This window comes from Podarcis erhardii, assembly GCF_964252035.2.
Source record: "Podarcis erhardii genome assembly, chromosome: 1".
NCBI lineage: Eukaryota > Metazoa > Chordata > Lepidosauria > Squamata > Lacertidae > Podarcis > Podarcis erhardii.
In genome coordinates this window covers 72,564,634-72,585,793 of record NC_138497.1, presented here as the reverse complement: position 1 = coordinate 72,585,793, position 21,160 = coordinate 72,564,634, and the positions used below count along the sequence as shown (strand labels likewise).

The following is a 21,160-nucleotide window of genomic DNA, read 5'->3' as shown; positions in this document are numbered from 1 at the left end:
CAGTTAAGGAGAGTAGAGAAAAACTTAAACTTTGTTGGTTACCAGCTGCTTAGAGACATCTGGCTAAGCATATTCATGCCTGTGGTTGAAAATATAATTAGACCAGAACCTAGTAGGAACATGGGTGGAACTATCGTCTGGAAAATGTAGGCCATCTCTTTTATGTGCCTGCTGATTGTGATTTTGGAATTTTTGCTACACGGTTAAGAACCTTGGTCTCTTTTCTTGCAACATGACATTCAAAGCACAAACAGACTAGCAAATGGTTGTGGCTTAAATTTCTGGTGTGTTTGTTCATTCCAGCTATATGATCTTTGTATGTTTCTATAATTCTTTCTAGAATTTCTTTCTCTTAGGAACTTGAGATGACACATAGCTGGTTAGGAGCATTTGGCTATGTTTTTAACTTGATGGTGATTGTGGCTTAGGACTGATTTATGTATGACCTTTCTTTTTGCCTGCCTACATCAAATATAAAACTCACACAGGGGGAGCAGTTCAAGTCAGTGGTCATCTGAGTGCTCTGTTATGTGTTTATTAATTAATATTTTTTGTTTGAACTAATCCAACAAGTTCTGTGCTTCTTATGACAAGTTCTTAGTTAAAATGAGAAAAAACTGATCAGTTCTAAAGTCTTTAACTGTCAATGAAAGATCATTCCATTTAAGTAAAATTACACTCACAGAAGGGGTATGGGTGACTAGCCTTTAAGTCAATGTGGGCTGAACATTGGGATGAAATGAAAAAATGAACATATTTTGAGCCGCAGTTCTCAAAACTGCCTTCCAAAATATTTCCCTATCAGTTCTTCTGTAATTTTTTTAATCATTTCCCAGCATTTCCATTTAATTTTTTAAAACAAACAAACATACTTAGGAGTCACAAAAAGCTTTTGGTGTCACTTAATCACAGCAGGAGACCTGCAGGAGTGAAAAGTAATTTTTTAAAAAATAAATAAAATGGAAATACTTCTACTGAAACCTGCAGGTATAGGGTGGTATACAAATTTGATAAATAATTAAATAATACTAATACTAATGGGAAATTTGGGGGCACCTGAGGGGAGGGGGGCAGCAAGAAATAAATAAAAATGGCATGACAGTGGAAAACCAATGGGATCAGTCCATACAATAATAATTATTCTTATTTTAAAAAGGGGCACATTTTGGGGGTTCTTGGAGGGCCTTGGTCTCTGGACTATATAAAATGTTCTTGTGCAGGACTTTGAAGTTCAGGATCAGAGAAGATGGAGAGAACTGCTAGTGCTTTAATGATCAATGCTATTTCTCATAGGCCGCATTGTGATTTCTGTTTTACATAGCACCTAATTCCTCCTATTAACAGTGTCATCCTGTAATGTCTACTCACTCTCAAGAAAATGTGTCTAGCAGCCTTTGTCAACCTTGTGTCCCCCAGGGGCCCATAGAGTTGTATTTCAAAATACCTGGAGGGTACCACATTGGGGATGGCCTGGTGTTTAGGACAGCAACTTTAATGGTTGTTTTCTTCTCACACATATAAAAAGATTTGGAATAAATTGTCTCCTCAAGTAAATAATGGGAAGTTTCCTCTGGACCATAGGCAGGGTATGCAAATCTCTTTCGTTTTGCAGTAAATTTCACCTCTTCATTACTTATAACCAGAGGCAATAAAAAACAGCAACCTTCAGAGGCAAATATAAGTTTTTCACTGATGTTCATATTTGTAAGACATGAAAGGTGGTCATGTAATTAGCATCAAAATTATTTATCATTAAAGTATATAAATCTTGCAGTACTATCGTATAGTACTCATATTTATATTTCAGACATTTCAAAGGAGATAGAGACTAATAACGGATAACTGGGTAGACATGGAAGTGCCTTGCTTAATAAGGAACTTATAAGCCACTGTGAAAGATAAGCTACTCTATAAGGATATGTGTAATACTAGTATAAATGAATGGCTGAGGAAAGAACTGAGGTGGCAGGAGCTAGATTCATGTTGCACATGGATCTGTTGGAAGGTAATACATCTATAACAATGTGGCAGGCTTATGATGTCTCATTGTACTATATTTTTTAAAACCCAGTCCAATGAGTACACCAGATTAATATTCTAGTTATCCAACCTTCGTTGCAGGCATAGGTGACAACACAGACAATGACGCAGCTTATCTATAAAACAAACAACATTTGGATTAAACCGACCACTTTTGTGGGGAGAAATGCTGCTTCATCTTCTAGCAGGGATTGAAATCTCTCAAACTATTGCTAGTCAAGTATAAACTGTCCAGCAATAGGTGTACATCCAGCAGTAAACCAGTGGTAGACTGCCAATGCGTACTTTATTAGGCAGTTATTCACCAAAAAAACAGTAGCCACTATATTCCAACTTGTGAAAATAATGGCTAAGAATGGAAATGGAAAGAACAATGCATCACATTAAACCATAGCTCAAAATCAAACTGTGGTTTAATGTGCAATGTGCAATGTGCTACTACTACAGACAATCTCCTGTGCTACTACTCCTGCTACACCACTGGAAACCAGCCAGTTTGTCTTGTTGTGACGTCTGAACCTGAGCTCCTGGTTGTTTCCTCAATCAAACCACAAGTAATAAGCTAAGAACATACTTTGGTTACCCCTTGTGGTTTGTTTAGAGAGGACCAAACCACATGCCTGGGTTCATGACAAGTCAGATTCCAGCTTACTCTCCAGCGGCGGAAGAGGAACTTTTCAGCAGCATGCACCAACACATTCCGTGTTGACATGTGAATCTGGCCAAAGCTGACACTGGATTTTCATGCAGAACAATAAACATTGTTGGTCCATTGTCAAATAAGCAGAGGCTATATGGGCCCCCAGTTCTTTTGGCTACATCATTGGGAATTTTGACATGTAGAATATGCTTTTAGAATCCAGAATTTAGTGTAATCTGGTTTACAATATGTACAGTTCATTTGTTAGATGCACTTTTACCTTGCTCTTTCTTCATGTAACCCAGAACATCTCGCAAGTATTCATGTATGTGGTATCCAGTTTGGTCTTACCCAAGACCAGATTGCATTATAAGTCTTTGAACCATCCCTTAATCTTTTTCTGAGAACGTATGCGAGAAAAGGTTGTTAACTTGGGGTGTTTGTGAGTGTGCTTTATTTCAGACGACAAACAATCTCTCCAGTGCTCTGTACTCATGCGTGTTATACAGAGTTTTGGGTGCCCTTGATTTACTTTTGAGGTGGCTGAGGGGTGTTTGTGAGTGTGTTTTATTTCAGACGACAAACAATCTCTCCAGTGCTCTGTACTCATGCGTGTTATACAGAGTTTTGGGTGCCCTTGATTTACTTTTGAGGTGGCTGAGGGGTGTTTGTGAGTGTGTTTTATTTCAGACGACAAACAATCTCTCCAGTGCTCTGTACTCTACACCCTCCTCAGCTTCCCGTATTTCAGTTAAAGCCAACAGGAAACATGAGATAACATCTCCCATGGGACTTTTTCAAACCACAAAGTGCAGGTAGCCAGGAAGGCTACAAAGCACTGAAGAAATGTTTAATGGAAATAAATCCAGACACATAACAAACCTTGCCCACCTCACAGTGATAAAGTAGGGTCCTTACCCATCAAAACAATTAAGAAATGCTAAAATGACCTTAAAATGAGGCTGAAAAACAATTTTGGCACAGCATTGAACAAACATTGGCTATTGCAGCAGCTGCAGCCACATCCTAGACCTGCAGACAAGGCTTTGTAGGTTTTCATTGCATTTTGTAGCACATAAACTTAGTTGGGGCCCACCAGCTTCCTTTCTTATCTTCAGTGAGATGAAAGGTTTTAGAGTGCTAGTGAAGGACTGATGGTTGGCCTGTTTCTGCATCCATTTTTTTTTTTTTTTAATTGCCTGGTGTGTTGGAATTGTCACTGTGGGCAGGATTCAACTAGCTCAGTGTACTAGTGGAAGCCAGTGCAAGGATTTCCACTAGCACAATGAATCTTTCCTGCAACTCTTTCAAAACTACTCCCGAGGGTCGGGAGAACCCTCTGGAGGAGAGGAGAGATTGTTGCAAGCAGAAATGCTTATGCTAATGGAACAATCGTATTATTAGTATGACATTGAGTTTTATCCTATATGTGTCTGCAGTTTTGTCATCTGGTTTTATTACTGGCTTTAACTTGAGGATTCTGTTTATTTGAAATACGGTTCAGCATTGTTTGCTGCCTTGTGTTTCTTGGAAAGTAGGTAGGATATATATAGATACATTTTTTAAAAAAAGATTGGTAATGTCATACGAGTTTTCTTGTTCTTCAAGATGCAGAAGCAGCAGAAGGCAATTGTGTTTGGATACTTGGAGAAGTTTCACAGAGTGATGCTGTCATTTAGGTTTAGAGAGTACTCTGTCTCTGTTGTGAACTAACATGTATAGAGAGCAGGTGACTTGGTGTAGTCATGTGCGGTGCTTTTTTTTTAAGAAAAAAAAGATGCCAGTACAGTGGTACCTTGGGTTAAGTACTTAATTCGTTTTGGAGGTCTGTTCTTAACCCGAGGTACCACTTTAGCTAATGGGGCCTCCCGCTGCCGCCGCGCCACTGGAGCACAATTTCTGTTCTCATTCTGAAGCAAAGTTCTTAACCCGAGGTACTATTTCTGGGTTAGCGGAGTCTGTAACCTGAAGCATATGTAACCTGAAGCGTATGTAACCCGAGGTACCACTGTACTCACCATGATGTTGTTACAGTGTAAGTGCCACACTTTTAACGTTTGGGGGGAAAGTGCTGGCACTGTGTATCCTTGAGTACCCCCAGAAGAAAAGCACTGATAATGTGTAATCTGCTCTCGGCTTCAGACTTCATGCCTGTAGAATTAAGGCTCTTAATATGCAAATAATGCTGAACTTGTTAGGTGGAAACAGCCAACATGATGATGCATACACACATACACCCTGCCAACTACTCTTGGTGTACCAGAATAGATGCCTAAAGAGGGCTAGTTTCTTTAAGTCATGTATAGTTTTTGGATATTAATTTTGGAAAAAGTTGTGTTGAGAATAGTTTTGGAAGACCCTGCAAATTGTTGCTTTTTAAGCATGGTGTTTGTACATAATGCAACAGTATTTGTAAGTTACCGGTATTTTTGTATTAGCCAACATATTTTCACCTAGAATAATTTTACAGTACTCTGTAAAATTAGGACATTTTCCCCCTCCATGCCCTTTTGGGCCGTGTAAGTTAATTCACCAAGTGAGCCTTCTAGATGCTATGCATGCTTGCAGTGAATGTTGCAAAACACAATTGCAGCCTTTAGACAACTTTTAATTGACTCAGGAATGGACAGTAGCATATGGATGCATCAACAATTGCTAACTGATCATGGAATAAAGGAATTCCAGTATCCTTCCCTTCTCTCTCTCTCTTTTAAATGAAAAACAGAAAAAGTCATTCAGAACTTAGTCATATTGGTTCAGCTGTTGTAACCAAAGACTGATAAGATAATAGAAGTCTTTGTGGTTGTTCTGTACTGAAATCCTTTATCTTTATGATGCACTTGGGGGCTCTTCAGAGTGGAAAGCTTTTTAAACTGCTGTTGGAGTTAAAACTCAAATTAGATGCCTGTGTACAGGAGAAGGAAGCTCTACAGACAGACAGACAGCACAAAGTGACTTTTATCTTGGAAGCCCTTCCATTCGATTGTTACTTTCTTCTCTCTGTGTTTTTTATCCTCACTGTTTATTTTTGTTGCCTTTGTTGCCCTGTTTTGTGGCATTTAAAAAGCGACCCAATCAAACAAGGTAAATGCTAAATGGCTGGCCGCAGCCTGTGAAGTAGAAACATCACAGTCTATCTGATGTTTGCTACAGTCCACAATATTAGACAGAATGGTTTAACCAAGTTATATGTCTGGCAATCTAAGAGGAAATACCATCGCTTTTATGTCTGGCATTGTGTTTTGCTACACACACACACACACACACCACACACATACACATTGAAGCTGAAAGGGTAATTGATTTTATTGAAATACTAAATTTCTGCCCTGGTTATTATTATTTTCTCTTTAAAAAGTTTGAATGGTTGGTTTTGTTGCTTTCAATAGTTGGTGCTCAGCAACTCTGGGGATGTGCACTCTTTCTAATGTGTCTATGACCTAATCCTCTTACTTTGTATTTTGATTTACTTTGTCAGCATTTTCCTTAATGGATTAGAAATAAAATTTCAGAATAGTGTTTGCATGTTAGATAATAAAAAAAGAGGAAATACTGGTTCACTTTCTTTAAAATGCACAGGTGAAAATTTCATGTGTGTATGAAAATGTATTGGAAATGAGGAGAGATGATAATGCATGTATGAATGGTATTGAATAATATTAAGCTGAGCAAAGATAATTGGAGTAATCAATTAATTATTCTGTAGTCATTTGTTTCACTCATATCTATATTGATTAACAAAAAAGGCAGAAATTAATGCACATTCCACATCTGGGCTGCTCTACAGTATCTGTAATACTTATTTGTTACATTCATACTTTAAAGTAAAGCCAAACTGCAACTTAAAAATGGAATGTGTAAAGTGTCCCTGTTGGTTTCCTGTTATGAAGCTTGAGAGGGGTGAAATACTTTTAAAAGCCAAGAAAAATAAAGAGGAATAAGGGAGGAAATCTTATGGGATAGAATAATGGAATAGCTTCAGGTGTCGGGGCAGCATAAAATGCAGGTTGCCCACCTGTATGCTTTCCAGATTGCCCCCATTTTCCATGCATTTTCCATGGGCACCTGTTTGATGTTTGCTGCTGAGTTTGCAGTTGATAAGGAACTGTAGGCAATCCTCTCAAGGGTAGCTGCACAATAAATGGCTGCTTTATGATCTGTGCATTTGCAAACATATGTTTACCTTCACATGTTTTTGTGCATGCCTACTTAGAAATGCATCTTCTTGTATATGCAGTGGTGGCTGATGACCACAAGACCTGGTGGGTCTGCTAGGAGGTCACAGAGGTATGGCCATGTTGTTCTGGTTTTCTACCCATTTTCCTCTTGTACAAAGATACTGTGGACACTTGATTGCAGTTGCACAAATAATTAGTACCTGAGTAAACTGAAAATTATCTTACTTTCTTTCTGAAGGGGCCCCTGCTGTCACAATTGCTTTTCTGCTGGGAGAAAAGTTGTGTGGTCTCCACCTTTTCTGGTTCTCTCCCTATCTCCCCTCCTTTGCAAAGAAACACGTAAACATTGCAGTTTTATTAATACTTGATTTGTTTTTTGTTTCTGTTTTTTGTTTACCTTTTGTTAAGGAAAAGTGTCATTATCTATCTCTCTATAAAGGTTTCCACGCATGCTATTGATTTTCCCTCTGAGACTTAAGATTTTGAATATAACTGGTAAAGGAGTCAATGGATCAAATTCAGTAAATCTGAAGTCACTAGAATAAAGGTCTCTTAGAAAAAATATATGTCAAATTTAAAGGTCCTTCCTAACTGAAGACCATTTTGTGATAGAGCCAAAGGTTAATAAAATCAGTAGTGAATGTGGCAATTTTACAGATAAGCTATTCACAACAAGTGTAGTTACTTGAATAAAAAGCTAATTCAGTTCTAAAATGCCACATGCAGGAGCTGTGAATAGCTGCTTTTAGGTGCTTTCTGGAGGAGGATAAAATACAGAATCACAGCACTCTTCTCTCCCAGCATCCCTGGCTGCCTGTAAATTGCTCTGAATGGGACTGTGGGCTGACAGGCTCTATTAAGACAAACTGCCTTTCTCATCGGAGAGATAAAATAAATCAGGTGTTTAGTCAAATTAAAATACTTCAGCTGGAGCAGGCCCTGGGGAGCACTGATCCACCTGACAAATCTGAGAGAAACTCAAGACAGATGTGATTTGGGGATAAGGAAGACCCTGCTGGAAAGCTGCAGGGAGGGGGTGATTGTAACAGTCAGTGTCTTTGGAGTTAGAGGATAGATACAGTTTAAAGACAGACACAGAGAGGTGAATCCGTAATGTGTAACGTATTTTGAGATACTTTATGAAGAGTATTTTTCCAGCTTTACAGCAAGTGCATTTTGAAGATACGCTAGCAATGTTTTTTATTATTATTTTGTTTTAGATGCCATTTTCTGCTCAGCAGAAGAGTTTATTTACTGGTAATTTCTTAAGGGTATCGTGGCACTTGGATGGCAAACAAATGAAGACAGCACACAGTTAAATGATGAGAGACCTTGGCTGGCCCAGCCAGAGCCGCTCAATCTGGTCTGCATCCTTAGCAAGTTGCTTTTTATTTCTATCTCAACTATAGTAAAAGGAAAAGTGGGGGTGACAGGAGTGAAAGCATTTCCATTAGAATGAAAGCATTATGATGCTCTCCTAGTTCTCTAATCCTGCTTTTGATAGAATATATGGGAGCATCAAAAATTAGGTAGTTCTGCACAAGAGTGAGTTGTATCATTGACCGTACAAGACTGCATTTGTCGAAATAGCTTAGGGGGTCCAAAACTTTCATATAAGTGCTATCATATAGCAGGCGGAACTGCTGTCACATGCACAAGAGTGCTGCTTTATCCAGGGCTAGAAGTGATATCGAGCTCCATGAAGTGGATGCAGAAATTTGAATAAAAGAGTTGAGGAGTGTCTCTCCTAAATTACACAACAGCACAGTGTATTTAATTAACTGAAAACATACATATATTAATTTCTGTAGTATAATGGTTACTTCAGGTTCTTGAATGGAAGAAATTTTGTGTACCATTGTTTGTGCTACAAAAAAGGAGAAGCAATTCTGATGGATATTGGTATTTTATCATGCCTACAGAAAGCAGCTCCAGCTAATTACACAAAAATAATTCACAATTTAAATGATAATTAATACACTTTCTTTCAAAATGCATGTTTAAATATGTATTTTGGTACATTCAAAGTATCAAATTGCATTGCAACATTTGGAGAAGCGCATTATCTGGTGGATAGCTGAGTTCCAATCTGTACATTAGGCAGATAAGGCTGTCTTCTATAGGAAAATCGGTCTCTTGCCTATATGCTGCTCCCTTATATTTATCCTGATGTTCGATGGCAGCATAAGTGCTGTGCATCCTAAGCCACTCTCCCAGATGAACAATGTTTCTTCTCTCCCCCTGCTTCTGTTCTGGGGATTCTGCAGACTTTCCTAATCAGAAGTGGGGGGAAAGTCCAGTTGCACAAATAAATAGAATAGAATAGAATTTATTATTTATACCCCGCCCATCTGGCTGGGTTTCCCCAGCCACTCTAGGCGGCTTCCAACAAAGTATTAAAATACAGTGGTCTGTTAAACATTAAAAGCTTCCCTAAAAAGGGCTGCCTTCAGACGTCTTCTAAAAGGCTAGTAGTTGTTCTTGACATCTGGTGGGAGAGTGTTTCACAGGGCAGGTGCCACTACCAAGAAGGCCCTCTGCCTGGTTCCCTGTAACTTGGCTTCTTGCAGTGAGGGAACCGCCAGAAAGCCCTCGGCGCTGGACCTCAGTGTCCAGGCAGAATGATGGGGGTGGAGATGCTCCTTCTTGTGCTGGCTTCCTCTAGCACAGCAACTTAATTGAAACCAGCTCTATGTATTTATCTGCCCTATTTGTGTAGAGCCGGTTTGGGGAAGCTTTGTCCCTCCACATGTTGTTGAACTACAAATCCCATCACGCATGGCCAATGGCCAGGGATGATGTGACTTGTAGTTCAGCTACATCTGGAGGGGAAAGGTTCCTCACACCTGGAATAGAGCCTTTAGCTCAGTTCTGATGCTACCAATGGCCAAACCACGGCTTGGCAATCTTGGCCTATCTGTTGCACATATTCCTTCTTCCCCCTCCTCTGTGCAAATCCCGACTTGCTTTCTTGGTAATCAAAAACTATGGTTATAGTTTTAAGTGAACTGGCATAATGAGTTCCTGTGAACTATAGTTTGCTCTTAAACCAGATGTTTGAAATTCAGATTGGAATTTTATTTCACTATCTGGTTTAAGAATCAACTGTGTTTTGCAGAAACTCTAGCTACATTTGTTCAGATGTAACAGTAAATCAGGGATGCGGGTGGTGCCGTGGGTTAAACCACAGAGCCTAGGACTTGCCGATCAGAAGGTTGGCGGTTCAAATCCTCGTGACGGGGTGAGCTCCCGTTGCTCTGTCCCTGCTCCTGCCAACCTAGCGGTTCGAAAGCACATCGAAGTGCAAGTAGATAAATAGGTACCTCTCCAGTGGGAAGGTAAACGGCGTTTCTGTGCACTGCTCTGGTTCACCAGAAGCAGCTTAGTCATCCTGGCCACATGACCTGGAAGCTGTACGCCGGTTCCCTCGGCCAATAAAGTGAGATGAGCTCCGCAACCCCAGAGTCGGTCATGACTGGACCTAATGGTCAGGGGTCCCTTTACCTTTACCTAACAGTAAATCATGCTTATTGCTAAATAGGAAAGGGACAGGAGAGAAGTATGTATGCTCACACAGGAATGTTGTGTATGGATAAGTACAATGGCTTGGCAAAACACTATGTATTAGCAAAGTTACAACTAAATCAGCCCATTCAGTTAAAATGATGATGATAGGGAATATCCTTATATGAAAGCGTTGCCATCTCTAGGATGTTTGCTCATACCTGATAACATTCAAGTCTCAAACTGCTGGGCCCTTGAAATCCTGCTACATAGATGCTGCTACATGTGACAAGCCCACGGAATTGTGAGAATTGTTACAATGTCAGTGCAAACTACCTCCTTCCCCTTTTGGGATGGGCACTGGAATTACATGATAACATTGCCAAGGTGGATAATTACAAAAAACACACGTTAAAGTTAATGATTTGTGAGAGCTGACCTTGTATTTCTAAAAGTTCAAGTTCTAATATCAATTGTGGTACATATGATATGATACTTGGAAGATGGTAGATCAGTGCTTGCTCTTACCTATTTATTTACAATAAATGGTATATATGTACATTATATGAATATTGTTCACAATGACTGTGTATAAGGATTTATTTATGCAACGTTACACCATTAAGCTTTTTACCCAACTGTTTCATTTTATTTGGGATGCCAGGAACCCTTTGAAAATAAACCTTGGAGATGTTCTTTGTTTCACCTAGTGTAGATGCAGTTGTTGAATGGCAAGAGAAGAAGAGTTGCCCTGGGGATTACCTGCTAGTCTGTACCTATGTTTCCAATTACTTTACATTTATATCATTAGGAAGCTTAGCTTGAATTGGTTGACCTTACTCTAGCTTTGCTTTGTCTCTGTGAAGTCAGATAAGCTTAATGACAGTGGGTTTCCCCCAATCCACCCAGTGACCTGCCTGGCCAAGTTGAACTTTGAGAGTTGGGCTTGGAGTTCTCACATCCAGCTTCCACCCTCTAGCCACTGCAGCTCACCAGCACTCAGTTTTGAGGGTGCTTGGCACCATTTTGAAAGTCACAGTAAGATCTAGTAAGTGATCCTCTTGGAACAGATTGAATTCCCAGATCAGTCAGTCATACATGTATGCAAATCACTGCTTAGTCATTGGCTTACTTCATATTATAAGGTTAATCATGAATTTAGCTTCAGTTATCTTTGAAGAGAATCACAGGCATTCAGTTAACAGGAGTTAAGGTTGTGGTACAGCTGTTCTTATTACAAAAATCTAAAATGGATGTGTCTAAATTAGCCTGTTAAGTGCTTGATCTCTCACACGCCCTTTTTATGTTACATATTCCAGGATAGAAGAGCATCTCTGATCATGTGTCAAAGTAGAATTTTGTTTTCCTTGCCCAGCAGATTTTCCATAGAAGATGCATGAGCTGAGTTTGATTTCTTCTAGTTACGTTTGCTATTCTATTCCTTCAGTGCTTTTATCAATTGTTCACTTTAGTTCAAGGTCCCAGTATGAGTTTCAAGGCATGACTTTTCACTATCATAATATATAAATTGGGCTTGTAGCCTTAAAGTTGTAAAATCATAGTTATTCTTGTATTTAGATTTTCTTCTGATATAGTAGTTGCAAGGCGTTATAGGTTTTTCAGTATGCCTGGGTTCATGTATTATATATTCCACTGTGGCTTTTGCAGTCTGATAGCTTTTTAAACATTTGTATACATATTCTAGATTGCACTAGATATTACAGTGCTAAAATATTGCCAGAGTGATTTTTGTTAATGCATTTCTCTTTCCTCTTGGTTTTGATGTATCAATGAATGGTTCATTGGCTGTCTGTTTTGTTGTAAGTTGTTTTGGGTTGTCCTGGGCAAGATAAAGTGACAGACAGTTTTAATAAATAATAAATAATTTTGTGATATAAAGTGCTGATATTGCAGGAATATATAGATGTAAGCATGACAGTGAAAATATTCTGGTTCAAGGTGGACATGTGGCAGAATGATCAGGTATCTCAGCTGAATAAATTTAAATTTGCATTTATTTAAATAAGATTCAGCTACTCTTAGATTGTGGAATCTCACATGTGCATCATATGCTTGGTAACTCTAGACTGCAGGCAGTCACAATTAACATGTTAACAATTAACCCATAACCTTTAAAGCCAATGGAATATTTGTCACTGAGTTCTATACTTCGTATTAATTACCAGCTTCTGGCATACTTTCAACAAGCCTCTAAAATCTTTATCTGTGTTGTTATTTAATCTGGATATGAATTAGTTTTATGTATGTGTTGTTTTAAATTGTTTTTATATTTATATATGTTAAAAAATTGTTTTTATATTCAATTGTTTCAAACTGTTTTTAATATATGTAATTTGCATATATATCATTACATTTTAGATCACTTCCATATCTTTCATGGGAAGGGACTCATTAATAATAATAATAATAATAATAATAATAATAATAATTTCTGCCACTCCTTTGTTGATTCAGAGACTCATGCGGGTTCATGTCAGTATACGTTTACAAACACACACAAAAAATTCTGTGGTATAGATTTCTTAAAGCTAGAACCAAAGTGTGTTTCTAATGCATTCTTTTGTAAAATCACAATTACAAAGTTGGACAGATTTAGATTTCTAGTTTGATACACTTAGCAAGGAAGCTGTGTGAAAGCATCCATCAATAAGGACCATTCATGTAAAGAAAACTAAATTTCCCACTAAGTTTAAATCTTGTAAAATGAATATTAATGTAAATAAGAAGGCTCACATTATGTTTCTTTCATTCTGAGCCCTATTTCAATACCTACAGGTTTAGTTGTGCCTATACACACCCTTTATTAAGGCTTAACTTAGGCATGGCTTCTTAGTAACAAAAATGAGGCATCTCTTGTAGAACTCTGTGGTGTGCTCAGTTCTTGGTTAATACTGGAGATCTCTGAGAAATTAGCAGCAATAATTAAGTTGTTTTCCTTATTAAGCAGGGTTTTTTTAGTCATCTTATATTTTGTTTGTTTAAAAATGTATAATGGAGGGAAAATTATGTTAATCTATTTGTGAATTTGGTAATCCATTAAGGAGTCATTACACTGGGATGGGAGGGAAAGAGGGATTTGATATTGCAGAGTACATAATTAATTACTCTTGTCAGAAGGGGGGTAAATTGTCTCTTTTCTGTTCACAGTATATAGTGACATTCCCTATCTTTCAGAATACAGCAAAAACACAAGCAGGATTTACTGGTACATATTCTAATAAAATAAATATTCAAACTGCCATTTGTCAGATACAAAAACTCAGGTTATTTCCTTTTTGTTTCATTGTTGCTCTCTACATGTTATTTATTCTGCATTTCCCTATCTCCTTCAGGTACACCTGAAAGCCTAGCGGAAAAAGAGCGACAGCTCTCTACCATGATCACCCAGCTCATCAGTTTACGGGAGCAGCTTCTGGCTGCCCACGATGAGCAGAAAAAGCTGGCAGCATCACAAATTGAAAAACAACGGCAGCAAATGGACCTTGCTCGCCAACAGCAAGAACAGGTGAGCAACAAAACAGCAACATATGAAAATGGTTTTTTTTCCCCACATGCAGAAAAAAATTCTACTATTTCTTAAATCCACTCCCAACCAAAAAGGGTCTGGTATATATTATTTGCAAACAAGAGACAAATAACTGTACTTTCCATGATATGCTGGCTTTTCATAGCCTGCTACTTGTAAACATTACCTTTGACAATACATGTATGTAAAATACTGCATTATGAATTTATATCCTCCAAAAAAGTTGTAAAGAAGGAATAAATTGTAGCAATCCTTGAAAAACTATCCATGTTAGAATTTCAATTCTCCATTTTCAAAATGTCCAAATGCAATGAGGATGTGTGATAAGGATACATTGTGAACGAGGTTTGTCCAGTATTGGAAGTGGGTGATAGAAAGGATTCATTTGTTTACTTAGGAAAGGGTAGACGGGAACTCGTAAGGGCTCAGTGAACCAGGAAATGTTCTCACAAACCTATTAATTTGAATAGAATTTGTGCCAGAATAATATCTGCTGGATTATGCCTATACAGTAGATTCCAACATACCTGTCAAATGGATATTTTCCTGTCTGTAAGGCTTGCTTTGTTACTAGTTCCTAAGTAGGTGATTTACAGCATCTTAATAAACTTTGGCAAAAGGATCAGATAACTCTCTTTCTCTGAACATTATATCTTAAAAAGAAACAAAAAAACCCCAAAAACCCTACACACACCCCACCCCACCAGCCAAATATTGGTAAGGACTAGGAGATAAACAATATTCCATGCTGTCTGGTGGAAAACATTTAACAACAAAAGATTCCATTAGTTCCTTATGCATTAGTTTCAAATTAATGTGCAGTTTTTAGAAATCTGACATTATAACTAGAATTATCTTTTCAGCTAAATATGTTTTATAGGGTATATACAGCAATGTATGCTCTGTTGATTTTAATGAGTTGTGACGTCTTGTATTTTATGTGCTTGAATATTTGCCCACATGTAAGGAATATGGACTCATCCCTAATGGAAAATAACATAAAGGAATACTGTAAAAAATCAGAAGTTAGAATGTCATTTAGCCATCCAGAGATGACACAGTAATTAACTATTGACACTTGTGAATAAGCTAGCACAAATTAATCTTGACACATTTGCAGACGAGTGATATCTTACAGTGAACACTTTGTAATTATATTTCAAAATGAAAATTAAATGACACTTAAAACTAGGTTGTCATGCTCAATGAAGCGAGCATGTAGCTCAACCAATTGGCAAATAAAATTCAGAATTTGAGCCACATGGTGCTTCTGTACCAGCTTTTGCGGTGTCAAGCCCTATACATTGAAATTGTGCTATGGTAATTGCACTGTAGTGTTTTGGATGCCTTTTTCAATCACACCACCATCAATATTAAATGCCATGGTAGTACTTCACTGGTTTCCATAAGGAAATGAATATTCATTTGATCCTATATTGTACTTAGAACTGCAGTGAGCTGTGCACTAGCAAACTGATCTCAAACAAAATCAGTCCCCAAATTATACAAAGCCTTTGTCATTTCTCAGGTCCTAGATGCAAACATTTCTCAGGTCCTTCTCAGAGGCTTGTATCTGCATGATGTATGGATTTGCTCCTTTCACTAAATGACGAAATGAATCTTACACCTATTTTTATTTTTACAAAAATAAATCTCTCTCCACATCTTCAAGATGCCTTTCCATGGTAAAATTCAACAGTAAGAGTAGAAATCTTACAATTTTCAAACACATCAATTTTGAAAGCAGGGTAAGAACAGTAAACTAAAACAAAACAAAAATCACTGCCAGCAACTTTTTTGAAAATTCACAGTCTGCTGGTACACAACTCTTTAAGAAGGAATTCCCTGGCCGCAGGGCAGTTGAAGAGAAGGGCATAATGTGTCACCACAGTTTCAGCTTCCTTTTATGGGAGACCTTAAGCAAGGCCTTGGTCTGTGGAGCTGCTTCAGACTCAGCAGAGTCCGTTTTTAATTCCTCTCTCATATATGTAAAATAAGGCCCTGTTTGTAGAAAACTAACATTTCAATGAGAAAAATTCTAGTTTAGCTTAGGGTTTTCCCCTCATGCTTTAGTTTTCTATGCATATTTACAACCACAATCATTCAAACAGGCAGTCCCCCCACTTGCATTCTGAAGTGGTTTCACTCCAACAGGTTGAGCTACTTTATTATTCTGAAAGTGTAACTCTGTTCTACCTATCTGAAGAAGTGTGCATGCACACGAAAGCTCATACCAAGAACTGACTTAGTTGGTCTTTAAGGTGCTACTGGAAGGAATTTGTTTTGTTTTGACTATGGCAGACCAACACGGCTACCTATCTGTATCTGTTCTACCTATCATCTTTCCCAACCTATTCTATTTATACTGGAGAAGGAAGCAAGAGCATATAGCTAAAGCACAATATTGTGCATTAAAATTTCTGAGGGTCCTGGGAGAGATGTGCATTGTGCTCTTATTATATCGAGAGTTGATTTTGATGTGCTCTTATTATGTCATTAAAATGCTTTCCCCCTGGTGACTTGAGCATTTTCATTGCTCTCTCGTGGCCATGGCATTTGTGGAAATTTTGTGGAAAAGTAATTGCTTTAAGTAGGGATGTTGCTGAAACACATGTTTAAGTTCTCAGCTCAATGGTGAAATATATCCATAAAGCTAAAGACAACGTTAAATTCTCCTCCAGTGTGGTGCAGTGATTAAGAGTGGTAGTCTCGTAATCCTGGGGAACCGGGTTCGCGTCTCCGCTCCTCCACATGCAGCTGCTGGGTGACCTTGGGCTAGTCACACTTCTTTGAAGTCTCTCAGCCCCACTCACCTCACAGAGTGTTTGTTGTGGGGGAGGAAGGGAAAGGAGAATGTTAGCCGCTTTGAGACTCCTGAAGGGGAGTGAAAGGCGGGATATCAAATCCAAACTCTTCTTCTCTTCTTCTCCTGCCCCATTAGTCATGCTACCGCAGCAACTTGGATTTGGTAGCATGTGTTTGATGATGGAAGGCATAGTCTTATTCAGACAGTTTTGCATGAACCTAATAATAGCTGAGAAGAACTAGAAAAAGGGCTTCTTACATCCCCTTCAGTAATCATTGGATGGTTTGTCAGGAGCAGGCTTATTCAACCTCGGCCCTCCAGATGTTTGGAGACTACAATTCCCATCATCCCTGACCACTGGTCCTGCTGACTAGGGATCATGGGAGTTGTAGGCCAAAAACATCTGGAGGGCTGAGGTTCAGGAAACCTGATCAGGAGAGTTGCTCTCAGGCTGAGCATAGTACTTTGGTAATATGGTGTCTGAGCGAGAACAAAATTGAGTGCCCCCCCCACCTTGCATATTTCTTAATTTCACAATAATTCATTTTGGTACAGTTGCTTTTTAAATGGATCTTCTCAGTAGGTATCCTAAACAACAACAACAACAATGTTCCCCTTGACTCAGTGCCCTGTGTGAAGGAACCACACTGGTACAAAGTTGTGGAAGGCTGATCTAGCTACTCCTAAGGGAAGCACTTTGGTACAGTAAAGGTGCAAGTTAATGACAAATGGAGAATAAAGAAGTTGTGACGTGTGCTTCCCTGAGCAGAAAGTTCCAAAGTGTTGATGTGATTACTGGAAAGGCTGTGCTCTGATTTCCCACAAATTTCACCTGCAAATAGGAGACGTCCTAATGGTAGGGCCTCCCTTGCTGGCTCAGAAGCCAGGAGAAACATAGGGAAGAAAGCCCTCTGTCATGTATGCAAGGCCCAGCTGAAGCTGAAGCTTTGAGAATAAATACATGTAGACTTACCGTAACTAACTTCAAGCCCTATGTTTCAATTACTTCAATAGTCTTTAAAGATAGATTAGTAAACAATATATTTAAACCTTCTTCCAATCTTTTAGTTAACTCCACAACAAATGTGGTTCGGTGAAACAAAGAAGAAAAATCTTTGAAATTATCATGAGGAATAAGTAGGAACTTGTTTTCACTCAATAATATTGAAGCCTCAACATCACTGTTTTAATTTAATGGAAAATTTATTTCTAATAGATTGCAAGACAACAGCAGCAACTTCTGCAACAGCAGCACAAAATCAATCTACTGCAGCAGCAAATTCAGGTCAGTGTGTTTTATTGCTCTCTTCTGATTATGCTTAAATTCCATTTAGTAAAAGGGGAAGCTTTGCAACAAAATTGCTTTTACCCTCCTAGACAAGCAAAGCTTCAAATCCAAGGAGGATTGTCCACATTAAAAAAGAAAATTAAATTGTGATAAATATTTTGGTGTAGCCTGCCTTTTGTTAATAAACAGGTTTTGTTTGAAAGATACGCATTACTTTTAAATCTTCCTATTTAGCTGTAAGATAAACAGGCATTTTAACTTCTGTGCTACGGAGGAAAAGCAGTGATTCAATTGTTGGTTATGGATTGCTTTATTACAACCAAGACTGAACTGCTTTATATTGAGACAATTACTATGGAAAACATCTGAAGCTATTGCTGTGTAGGTATATAAGTACCAAACCCTTTGTAGGCAGCAATGTTTATCTGCCAGGGGCACCAATTCAAGTTTTAGTGGTGTGTGTGAGAGAGAGAGCAGGAGCATTCAATATGGTCCAAGGACCCACTCTTGGATATATTCAAAAACAGATTGTGAAGAAGTGTTATATTTTGAAAGCATTTGTTGTGGTTATTTTCTTTTCTTTTAATGCCTCATCATAACTATAGCAATGTTATTACCACAGGTCAAACAGTCACCTATAAAAAGCCAAAAGGGAATTGTATTTGTACCTTTACAATACATATCTAGCAGAGGCTCCTTTCACTATTTATACAAATAGTTCGATTCATAGAACCAGTGAGATGGTCAGAGACAGTGTTTTCTCAGAAATAAATCACACTGATATGAAACATGGGAGGACTTCACCTCTGTGTGGCATCTGTTAGCAATAGCTCTTCTGTTAAACACAGGAAAGTACTTCTGAAATGTAGGTTACAATCCTAACTTAACTTGATTTCCATGGTACTAACTTTCAGCTGCCTAGAGTGGCTGGGGCAACCCAGATGGATGTGGTAAAAGGTAAAGGTAAAGGGACCCCTGACCATCAGGTCCAGTCGTGACCTGCAGCGCTCATCTCGCTTTATTGGCCGAGGGACCCAGCGTACAACTTCCGGGTCATGTGGCCAGAATGGCTAAGCCGCTTCTGGTGAACCAGAGCAGCGCGCGGAAACGCCGTTTACCTTCCCGCCAGAGCGATACCTATTTATCTACTTGTACTTTGATGTGCTTTCGAACTGCTAGGTTGGCAGGAGCAGGGACTGAGCAACGGGAGCTCACCCCGTCACAGGGATTCAGACTGCCGACCTTCTGATCAGCAAGTCCTAGGCTCTGTGGTTTAACCCACAGCGCCACCCGCGTATGGGTGTGGTACAAATAATAAAATCATTATTATGCAAATATATTTCAAAATAGGGCGTTAGATACCAAGATCAGAATCCAGTGTATTGGAAAAGGGCTCCCTCCATTCTAACATGAATTTTATTGCTTGTCTTAACTATGGTTAAGCATAATATAAACACAGCAGTTGTGGCATCCCCGTCCCATTCCCTTAAAAACACACACATTTTAAACACTTTTTCTTGTGGTTTTGGACACCACTGCAGGTGGCTGCAATAGCCACCTCTCAAGAACCAGTTCCCAAAGGCATATTAAAATATTCTGTAGCATTATTCTGGGTAAAAAATTGATTCTGCCCCATTTATTCATTTCCTGACAAAAAGCAGTTTGGAATTACAGAATTGTAACTTGAAAGGGATCCAAAGGATAATCCAAATGACAAAATGGGCTGGGTCCAGCTAAATAGTTGTGCTAGAGGGACCCAGCACAATGACTCCCCATCCAATCAGCTCTGGAGGGATCAGGTGAACCCCCAGAATGGAGCACAGGGGGAGGAGAAAGGGGGTTTTTCCATTAGGAAAGCAGAAATGCTTACACTGATGGAACAACTGTAGTAGTGTAACACTGAATTCTAGTAGTATTTTTCCAAAGGAACTTGGAGGATGGGAATGGTACAGAAGCAAGTTAGGATTTTTTAAAGACAAAGAAAAGAAAAGAAAAAGTGATGCTGTTGCCTTTCCAAATTTCTGCATAATTTCCCCCACATCACCCTTACCTAGTCATGCCCCCTCTATTTGTGCTTTAATTTTGACCTGAATGTTTGCAAATTCAAATAAAATAATAGTAGTCAACGTCACCACCACACCACCTTGCATATTTGAACATCTCCCACATAAAAGGCAGCATGCATATAGAACAATTTTCATGTCAGGGATCTAGGCTAGTTTTAAATTAGCAGTCTGTTTTCATATGTGATAACCTCACCTGCTCTTCAAGTGCTACAGTCCAGCAAGGATGGTACTGCATAATATTTCAGAATATTAGTACAGCTTTAAATCCTGGCTTATCACAGGGAGATGGTTTCTCCTCTTGTAGAATGGGATGGCATGAGACAAGAAGCTTATCAACAATTTGCATGGTTGCTATTAATTCTTGCTATTAATGGTTGCTACCTCAGGTTAGTCAAATATATTGGAGAGGGAGGTTCAAGAAGGAAAGTGTAGAGCGAGTGACTGGCAATGCTGACGAACTGAGGATGTGGCTGGCTGTGGGGGAGGTAATGTGCATATGGAAGATGCAGAAGGAAATACAATGGTCTTCTCTGTTCTAAGATATTTCAACAACTTGTCACAGTCTGTGGAGGAAATGTCTGCACTGACTACTACACAAGTGACTCAAGGTTCTCTGCAGATACAGAATGAGTATGCAGTGCAGATGATGAAGCAGAAAGACCAGGATGGCCAAATTTGTTCAGGGATGCAACTCTTGCAAGTGGAATGGGAGAAAATTCAAGAGTCACAAAAGGGGCTTAAATTCAGCTTGAGGAGAAGGCTAATGCAAATTTGAGGAAAGTTTGAGTAGGAGCTGACCATAACTAAAAGCTCCTCAACTGCATCAAGCAGTATCGAGAAAGAGAAACTGAGGCAGAAAATAAGCTTCAAGTACAAATTGAAATTAACAGATCCAGTTGGAAGAACACAGAGTCTCTGAATTAGAAGTTGCAGGAGAAGGAAGCGAGTTGGCTGAAGCTAATGAAACAATTAGTGTGCTGAACGGAAATATATCAGAGTTGCAGCGGAACTTAATAAATCAGGAAATGCAAATGAAGAGCCACGAATCACAGAAGCAGGAACTGACTGAACAGCTGAATGCATTACACTGA

The 21,160-nt window shown here is 38.8% G+C and overlaps 1 protein-coding gene across 14 annotated transcripts in view; it reads left to right on the top strand.

Moving 5' to 3' along the window:
• SOX6 (SRY-box transcription factor 6) overlaps positions 1-21,160 on the top strand; it is a 481,944-nt gene that overhangs the window by 301,140 nt on the left and 159,644 nt on the right. For all 14 annotated transcript variants that reach the window (XM_081840681.1, XM_081840683.1, XM_081840680.1 and 11 more), the window contains 2 exons: positions 13,716-13,888; positions 17,932-18,000. In XM_081840681.1, the coding sequence (XP_081696807.1) occupies positions 13,716-13,888; positions 17,932-18,000 (242 nt within the window). The remainder of the gene's footprint in view (positions 1-13,715; positions 13,889-17,931; positions 18,001-21,160) is intronic.